Source organism: Gavialis gangeticus, unplaced genomic scaffold (assembly GCF_001723915.1).
Source record: "Gavialis gangeticus isolate Ggan-Ray unplaced genomic scaffold, GavGan_comp1, whole genome shotgun sequence".
NCBI lineage: Eukaryota > Metazoa > Chordata > Crocodylia > Gavialidae > Gavialis > Gavialis gangeticus.
This window is the reverse complement of record NW_017729000.1, coordinates 48,537,495-48,546,799: the sequence shown is the minus strand read 5'-3', so window position 1 is coordinate 48,546,799 and position 9,305 is coordinate 48,537,495. Positions and strand designations below refer to the sequence as shown.

Here is a 9,305-nt window from a genome sequence, read left to right as displayed (position 1 = left end):
CAGCTTGGGAAGCAGGTTTTGGGGGGGGGGGGTTTAATGGTTTATTCACAGACTAGTTAGCAGCAGATCCTGTGGTTACTTTCCTGAAAGAGGAAGTACTTACCTACTGGCCCAGTTTCTTATTTGCACAATGTCTGTGACTGTTGCAGTGGAAAAAGCTTGTGGATTTGGTTATTGTGCTCTCCTTCTACAGGACTTTAAGAGAAGCTTGTGAAGGTAGCTGGGGATTTTGATCGTGCTCTAACTCACTGCAGCCTACCCAGCACATCCAGGCCGGCTTCAGCACTTCCAAGAGAACATGCAGAACCAGCCTTCCTGGGGACAGGGACGCAACAAATGCTGCCTCTAGCCAGGGCGTTCTGCCTTCCATTCCTCTACACCAGTAGTCTCCAAAGTGGGGTGCGCGCAAGATGATCCACTGGGGTGCGGGACGAAAATATTAGAACTTCTATTTATATAAACATATATATATTGGGGGTGTGTGCTCAGAAACACTTTACTAATAGGGGTGCACGATCAAAAAAGTTTGGAGACCATTGCTCTACACCAGGGGTGTTACTGAAGGTGCAAGAGTGCACAAAAAGTTGCTTCATGCACCTGAAAGACGAGCTAAGGGTTCTCCCCACCCAGAGTTGGGCTTTTCATTGGGGAAGCACGCAGCTCAGGCACCTGCTTTAGACGTACAGCCAGATCCCAAGAAAGACCCACCTAGGTACTTACACAAGCCAGGCCAAGCCACTTCAAACTTGGGCAGCTCCATGGGGCTCATGCAATGCTCACTACAGTCACCTCAAAAAAAATAAGTTTGGAAAGCAGCGGTTGATCCTAAGGCAGGGGTGTGCAAAATGGCAGATTCGTCCAGCAGCCAGACTCCATTTCCCAGCAACCCCTGCCTGCACAGCTGGGGCCAGTCTCCATGGTTACCTCAGCCACAGCTGTGCTGCCATAGCTCAAGGCTGGGGTCACCATGGAGGCCAGCCCCAGCCAGGCTGGCAGTGCATACTGCAGGGCAGGGCAGGGGGCTGCTCCAGAGCCACTGGAATCTTGCAGCCGCGGCAGCTTGGTCCAGGGCCAAGGCAGAGCTGCAATCTACTGCCCATGCGCCCCTGCCTGGAGCATTTAGGTTGCAGATTGTGGCTGTGCCCTAGCCCAAGACCAAGCTGCCCCTGCCGCAAAGATCCCAATGGCTCTGGAGTAGACCCCTCCCCTGCTGCACACCCTGGCAGCATGGCTGAGGCCAGTCTCCATGGCAACCCCAGCCTTGCTATCATAGTGCAGCTGCTGCTGGGGTCTCCATAGAGACCACCAGCAGCCATGTGGGCAGGGGCTGCTGGGAAATGGAGTACACTGTTAGCCAGATCCGGCCTGCAGACTGGACTTTGCCCACCCCGTCTTAGGGCATCAAATGCTACCTCCAAGCTCTTGACCAACAAGTGCCTCTGTGGAAGGAACTCAGGAGCTGGTCGGCAGGTCAGACAGAGCATCAACCTAGTGTCCATGACAAGGCACAGGAAGATAGATGGCTGGGTAGGAAAAAGGGGCATTGAGATGCATTGTTTCCAAGGATGCATTTTTTTCATACAAGACCAGGTGGTTTCACTGGGTAGATGGCTGCAGGCCCTGGGTCTCCCATGAAGAGACAGAGGATCTGCCTGCAGTTGTGCTGAGGCTGTTCCAGGAAACCAAGTCATTCACTCAGTCCTTTGCCCAGCATCTTTTAAAGATAAAGAAACAGGCTTGGCTTCCTGCTGCTTTCACACCATAGTAAGGATGTGCCTCTTTCCCATTCTGCTGACTTCACCAGTCCATACCTCCATTGGACCCACTCTGGCCATGTAGCTAGCCTCCCTAGGCCTTCAGTCACTGTCACTCTCATCACTGTCCTCTTTCTCCTTCTCCTCCTCTTCCTCCTTTGGGGCCTCAATCTCCTCTCTTAGGTCAGCAAAGAAGTCGTCTCCACCCCCAAAGGCTTTGCGGCTCAGGGCCTTCAGCTGCCCACCCTTCTTCCTCTTCCTGTAGTCATCCACCACTATGGAGCTGAGTGACGAGATGTCCCAAAACTTCACCTTCTGGTCATGGCCACAGCTGGCCAAGAGCTGCCCAGTGTGAGACTTAGCTAGCTGTTCAATGGGCTCTCCCAGGTGTTGTCCAACACTGCCAATGACCCGATTTGGCAAGATATTCACAGCCCTAGGACAAAAACGGAAGCATAAATTAATATAGTCTGCTCTGCAATAGCCATGCATACTCCCACACCCCTTGCCTTGATCAGCACGGGGTTGAGGGATACAGCTTCAGGAAGCAGTAATGTGGGACCAATATTCCAGCCCTTCTGACTGTAACACTGTCATGACTCCCTTGGAACAGCTTAAAGCCAGGAAGGAAAATGCTCTGAGAACAAAGCCACCCAGAGAGACAGACAGAAGAAAGAAGGCAGGATTGTTTTCATTCCCTCCAGTTAAACCGCCTCCATCCTTGGAAGAGATCCCCACCAATGGCCCTTTCGTGGATGCACCTAGAGCAGGCATGGGCAAAATGCAGCCCGCCAGGCCATTCTATCTGGCCCGCAGGGCCCCTAAAAAAAAAAATATAGAAAATTAATATATATCTGCCCCTGGCTGCCAAAACTCAGTGAGCGGCCCTCCGCCTGAAATAATTGTCCGCCCCTGACCTAGAGGGATCCATTAAATTAGGGGCAGGCAATTATTCTGGGCGGAAGGCCGCTTACCGAGTTTTAGCATGCCATTTGAGGGCCGCATGACAGGCAGCCAGAGGCAGATAAATATTAATTTTTTAAGTTTTTTAGGGGCCCCGTGGGCCGGATAGAATGGCCTGACAGGCCGCATCCAGCCCGTGGGCTGCAGTTTGCCTACCCCTGCATTAAATGCTTCAGGTCCCCTGGTGTCAGTTTTGCTTATAGCATATCCTCCATGACTTTGTACCTGCAAATACCATGGCAAGGAGGATCCCATCCTTCCCTTTGGAACCTCTTCCTCACTTCCACTTGTCAATTCAAGGTCTCTCCTGATAGTTGTCCTGTTTCCCCTCCTGTTTTATTCCCCAAGCCTCCCATCTTGTCTTCCCTGCTATTTGCCATTTTCAAAACCTATCTTAATATCCTCCCAGCCCTGCAAGAAGCCTCCTTTCCCAGCAGCACTTCCGGGAGGTATTGGGGTCACCAGACACTCTAACCTGATAACTCCATCAATGGAGCCTGTGCATAGGACATTCTCTGTGACTGGAACCATGCAGTCGATGGACTCTGCCTTCACTGCAAAGCGGTCACTAGTAGCACCAAAGCCATTCCAGTTGAATAGATAAATGGTTCCCTCGCTGGAGCCGCAAGCCACTTTCTTCCCCCTCTGGAAGAGAAGAGTTGAGCTGAAACTGCAGCAGTTCAGGGTTTTCCCCTTCCCTTCCCTCCCCATAGGAATCCTAACAGCAATGGGTCAAAGTTCAGTGAACAAGAGACAGAAGGAGCTCCTTTCTTCTTAGCCCAGAAGTAAAAAACGAAGGGGAAGTAAGCTCATGTATTTAACTGAGGGCATGTCTACAACTGTTTTGGGCAAGTTAATGCCCTTCCCTGTCTAACCTTACTGTTTCCCTGCAGGAACTTGCAGACAGCACAGAAAGAGAGACATTGGGCAGATGGATTCTTAGAGGAACAGAAAACTCATACAGCCTTTCTAGGAATCACATTCCATACCGGTCTATTCTGCACTTCACTAGTTACAGGCTGTAGACAGTAGGTCTAGGCTCACTAGGAAGTATAAGCCCCACCCCCAAAAGCTAGAGAGTGGCCATTAGCTACACAGCAATATAAATGACAAAACAGGAACAAGAGTGAAGATTACAACCCAGGGTCAGAACTGTGCAATCAAGGACACGGGACCCAAAGAAAGAGTAGGGAGGGGTTGGTAAGCTAGGTGGGAGAAGCTGCCTGGTCAGGGACCTGTGGAGGGAAGTCCTGTTTGGGCTGGAAAGGTTTGTACTGCAGGGACAGAGGCCTGCAGAGGGAATCCCCTGTCTGCATGCGGATGTTGGTTGCAGGGAATTCAAAAAAGCCACACCTGGCCAGCCACAGATGTATCCTGAATCTAGGACTGCGTGGTCAATAGGCAACTAGCATACCGCTGCGCTATCAGCACAGGCAGGATGCAGAAGGGCCAGTGGCAAACTTCCTGTGGTACACTCTGGTGAGTTCTGAACTCTGGCAAGGTGCAGAGAAGTGGAAGGGGTAAGCTGAGAAACACAGCCTCCAGCCCTGCAGCACAGGAGAGCTCCTGAGGAGGGGCAAGGCTGACATCAGGGAGCTAAAAGTTTGTAATGCAGATAATACATTTAGGCTCAAGTGAGAGCTGGGCAGCAGCCCTAAGGTAGCAGTAGAGACATAACTTTAGAGATCTCGGACTCGAAAGGCTGACTATTAAAGGACCCTGGAGAAGCCAGTGCTGCTCCCATGAGAAATGGCTTTCCAGGGACAGGGAAATTAAGGCCTTTGCTTTATGGTAGGCCCCATTATACCTCCCCCCATGTGAAAGCTGAAAAAACCCATACAGACAGCACTTGCTCAAAGATGGCCAGTAAGTACCTACCTTCATCAGAGCAATGGATGTCAGGTCTCCATTTTGAGACTCTGACTGCAGCTCAAAGCGATGTCTTTTGAGATTGAAGACACCCATGGTTCCATCGCCACTGCGGGAATCAAACCAGCACATTGCACTGTCACTTGGATGTAGAACTCTTCACTTTCTTCCCTACCCTGGCTAGTCAGATTCTTATGCAGACCCAAAAATAACTATACGTAAGGGAACATAAGTGACCCCCTCAGTTTGGGAAGTGCTTTGGGATTTTCCAGGAAGAAAAATCCAATATAAAGACTAAGACAAGAGATGGCAACCTTCTGACATGGGTTGAATCATGCTTGCAACCTGACCCCCTCCCCAAGTGCTCAAGCTGCTTGTGCTTGCCCTCCCTGCAGCTACCTAGCCTCTCTGCAGCAAGGGTAAGTGTACGCAGAACAGAGCAGCAGGATCTACAGTGGGGACATGAAGCACTGTGCAGTATGTCTGATCTCCTGTGCTGCTGCAGGTTGGGTCAGAGCTTCCCCATGCCGGATCCAACTTCTTTGCAGTCCAGATCCACTTGGTGAAAATGATCCCTTCTCCCACCCTTGAGGAAGTTTGCTCTCAGCTGCCTCAGTGTAGGGTTTGCAGCCCATCAGGCTAACATGAACACAGAAACCATGACTTTCCCTGATGAAGTGGCCAAAAGCAGGGAGCCTAGCATTACCTGGTGGTGAGCAGGAGCTTCTTGTTCTCATCTATTGCCATGCCACTGATGTATTCCTCATGCTGCTGCATCTCCATGAAAGCAGTCCCTTTGCGGAGATCCCACACCTTTAGCATTCCATTGTCATCTCCCGTGGCAAACAGGTGCTCATCTATCACCAGTAGGCTGTTCAAGGCAGAGCTGCAGAGACCCACCCCCCCACCTCCTTATAATCATCAGAAGGGTCATGGGCTGACTGTGGCAGCAACAGAACCATTCTACCTTAGGCAGCCCTGTAACTTTTTCCCCCTCCCTACCCCCCAGCAGGAACCCAGAGGCACCTCAGAGAGGTCCTCACTATTTGTAAGCCCATGTTAGTCTCAATGCTCAGCACAGAGTGAATTTGGGGAGAGGAGCTTTAGGCACTCCCAGAACACTGAATTCCCCCCAGGACAGGGTGCCTGGAAAGAGCTGGGAGTGCTCCTCCTCTGTTCACTTACAGAGGGGAGAGGCTGTATTTTCAGTGCATGTTGGGGAAAGGGAATCATTCCACTTCCTCTTATCATCTCCCTCTTACTAAAAGCAACCTGAAAGCAGCTTCCCTCAAGTCAGCTGGAGCGCTCTGGACAGCTACACATGGTCACCTGGACAGTCTCAGTCCCATGGCCTCTTGGGGCCTTTTGTCTCTGAATCTGTTCTACATGCAACAGTTCAACCTGAGCTTCTGGATTACCTTATTGGACAGGGCAAAGAGCAGGACATCAAGACAGATGCTTCCTAGCCCCACCTTATCCACAGTCCATCCAAGCTCTCAGGAGTGGAGGGCAGGGCAGTCACCCTCTGTAGAGGGCCAGGCACAGTTTCAGTTCCTTAACAAGGAGAACTGCCTATGTTAAGGGAAACACTGGCCCTGGGAAAGTCCAGAGAGAAGCAGCCATCTGAAGAGCCCTTCCTGCTCTAAGGCTCCAGCCTGGTCCCAGTAGGCTCTTGCTGTGCAGCAGCTCAACAAGGAAGGAGTGGGATAGATGGGCACATGGAGATAGGAGGCTCCTGGTGGTGCATACCTGTGAGCCTTCAGGAAACGTGTCACCAGCCGGCCCTCCTCCACACTCAGAATATGGATGGATTTGTCCTTGGACACTGTGAAGAGCTCTGGAGACAAGATGCAAAAGCACCTCACATACACAGCTCCATCCACCCCCAGCCTCCAGAGCAAGGAGCACCCAGGTCAAGGAGACTGAGAATTGCCCACTCCAGCACCTATGCTGGAACTCTGCATCCCATGAGCCCCATCTAGAATCCACCCTGCCAACTGTTACCACTGGGTTACATGGTAGTCAATGCAGCCAAGAACCCTCGCTCTGTGCTGGAGAACCATAATTCCATGTTTGTATACAACAGAGTAGGATACTGAGCTGCAGGAAGAAAACCCCTGGAATTTCAGTGAGCCAGAAGGTGGAATCTCAGCATGGGAGCCCTACAGCCTCTTCCTCCACTCTACAGCTTGTTCACTCCCCTCACCAGGGCTCATGCATAGGCTTTCTGCTCCATTAGCCCTGCTACTAACAGGCACCTCTTCTCATCCACAATACCACCAGCTATAAGGTTCAGCCCCTTTCAGCAACTACTTTTCCCCAGCAGGCCTCCTTTCCAAGTCAGCAACCTGATGAGATCAGGTACCAGCCAGCTTGTCCTGATTCAATTAAAGCAATGCTCTACACCCTATAACATGCTGCTGCAAAGCATGCTTTTCACAGCTTAGGAAGAAATGCTACCCCACAAAAGCCAGCTTAACCCCACCCCCAGGGGAGCTACACTGCTTGCTACAATAGAATGGAATAGCCAGTGAGAAGCGCACTCACTTTGACCATCGTGGGAAAATGACACTTCCCGGCAAGATTTCAGGTGATGCCCAGAGGACCAGAGTTCCTGGTTCCCACCCTCCAGGCAGGAGTATGAATACCTGAAACAAAGGCAAGCTGTTGAGAGCACCGCAACAGGGAACTGCCCCCTGCTTTACCCATCCAACCAAAAAGCGCAGCTGTGGGAGTACATGCATCAGAGGTGGGGACATCCTGGTGCAGGACCAAGTAGGAGATCCATGACCAAGGACAGGCTTTTAGGGAGCAGGACTAGAGGGGGGAGGAAATGTGCCATGATTAGATCCCAGTGGTAGTTACCAGCTGCCCTAGAGGTAGAAGGAAAGCCTGGACAAGAGCTTCAAGGTATTGAATTCATATGAAAATTCTAAACACAACAGAAATTCTGACTATGCAACAGGAAGAAAAGAAAACAGCATCACCGAGGCATCAAGCTCCAGCTCCTCTGATGGAAGAGGACTGCTTTCTACCAATTCCCACCAAGACCTGGCATCTGCCCAGGCTGGGAGGAGATGAGTCCCCAGACCACAAGGACTGAGAGGGAACATCTGGGGCTGATTTCCTTACAAATCTGTCTAGAGGCCACCCAGGGAAGGTTACTAAAGAGGCATCATCCCAGCTGGGAGCTGATGTAGAAATGATGAAGGTAAGCCCACAAAGGACATAGCAGAAAGTACAGAGCTTAAATTGCAGAAAGGTATATGAAGGTTAGGTCTTTGGAAGAACCTACTGCTGACAGTGGTTAAGCACTGGAACAGATTACCTAGAGATGATGTGGAAACTCAGTCCCTGGAAGTTGTTAAGTGCAAGTTAGACAAATATCCTGTCTTGGACCATATGGAGAGGGATGATTCTACCCTTCATTCCACGTCTGTGTAGCAGAACAAGAGGACAATTGTAACACAGGCAAGTTCAGTCGCACTGAATTTAACCCGACTAGCATAGCTGTGAAAGCACATTGGCACAAGTTTCAGCACTGGTTGGCAACTGTACATCCCTAAAAAGCATACAGTCTGGTTGGTAGAGCCCACACTGCCATGCCATCGCTATTCCATTACCCATGCTAGTTAAAGGGAGGGCAGGGTACTACATACATCCGAACTACAATTGCACCTTCCTTCTGCTGTGCAGAAATGCCCTAAGAAGCACAGACACTGCTTACTATGCCTGCTTCACTGAGACATTTGTGGCAACATCAAGTGGTGAAATGGAACAACACCAGCCAAGGGTCTGTTCCAAGACTGAGCCCTTGCAGACAGAAGAATCCCAACCACTACAGTATCCCATCCACTGCTGCTCTGAGACTGGCAGCAGCTCTACTTAATCTGTTTCTCCCACCTCTGCAGAGAACAGGCTGATTCTTCAGACTAGCATAGCCCAGGGGCAAGGAGCAGGATAACTGAGCTCACACCACTCTCCACAAGAACTGTCTCCAATTCCAAGGCTCCACCCTCTGGCACCATCCTCTCCAACAGCTGCACCTGGCCTTATTAGACCATGGCGGGGTAGGCTGAACACCGAGCGACTGACCTCAATCAACAGCAGACAACACATAAGTCTCTCTCCACAGCACCTGAGCAGTACTGGTCTCTAGGGGTTAACTGTGTTAGTGTGAAGTCAAGCAGAAGGTAAGTCAGGGTAGCACTTTAGATACCAACTGGTTCACAGAAAAGCCCACCGGGTTTACTGGCTGTACTACTTGCTGCCAGTTATGCTCTTTGCCCAGATAAGTCAAACTCACAAGTAGACGTCACCGTCCACATCCCCTGCGGCTATGATGTCCCGGCTGGGGTGGAAAGCGATGGTGTTGGCTGAAGCCTCAAAGGAAATGTCCTCCGGCGTGTCTCGGAGCTTGGGCTCCTTCTCCTCCTCCGCATCTGCCTTTGTGGGCGGAGTGAGGAGAAGTCGGTGCAGGGACCAGAACCGCCCCCACCCCCCGGACTAGGGGCGCCAGAGCTCGCTGCTGCGGGTCCCGCAAAGATCCGCCCGGCACCGCTCACCTGCACCGGCTCCTCCGCTTCCTCCAGGGCCGCCTCTTGCTCCAGCGCCGTTTCCTAAGCAGGACGAGAAAGACTCTTCAGGACCCGGCCGGCCGCAGCCCGGCACAGCCCCGGGCCCGCGGGGAGCCGGGAGGGCCGGGGCTGCCCGGGGACG

At 51.6% G+C, this 9,305-nt stretch overlaps 2 protein-coding genes and 1 long non-coding RNA gene across 3 annotated transcripts in view; 1 reads left to right on the top strand and 2 right to left on the bottom strand.

Moving 5' to 3' along the window:
• LOC109290199 (UDP-glucose 6-dehydrogenase-like) overlaps positions 1–2,418 on the bottom strand; it is a 44,968-nt gene extending 42,550 nt beyond the window's left edge. The window contains exon 1 of the mRNA XM_019506610.1: positions 2,408–2,418. The gene's annotated coding sequence lies outside the window, so the exon portion shown is untranslated. The remainder of the gene's footprint in view (positions 1–2,407) is intronic.
• Positions 16–653, top strand: LOC109290200. Its single transcript, XR_002095559.1, has 2 exons — positions 16–382; positions 551–653. It is a non-coding gene; the product is annotated as an uncharacterized LOC109290200 (long non-coding RNA).
• Positions 1,557–9,305, bottom strand: part of WDR55 (WD repeat domain 55) — an 8,460-nt gene continuing 711 nt past the window's right edge. Inside the window, exons 2-9 of the mRNA XM_019506004.1 lie at positions 9,152–9,205; positions 8,893–9,032; positions 7,134–7,234; positions 6,336–6,423; positions 5,293–5,472; positions 4,596–4,695; positions 3,193–3,362; positions 1,557–2,190 (exon numbers count right to left, since the gene is read on the bottom strand). Of these exons, the coding sequence (XP_019361549.1) occupies positions 1,857–2,190; positions 3,193–3,362; positions 4,596–4,695; positions 5,293–5,472; positions 6,336–6,423; positions 7,134–7,234; positions 8,893–9,032; positions 9,152–9,205 (1,167 nt within the window). The 3' untranslated portion in view covers positions 1,557–1,856. The remainder of the gene's footprint in view (positions 2,191–3,192; positions 3,363–4,595; positions 4,696–5,292; positions 5,473–6,335; positions 6,424–7,133; positions 7,235–8,892; positions 9,033–9,151; positions 9,206–9,305) is intronic.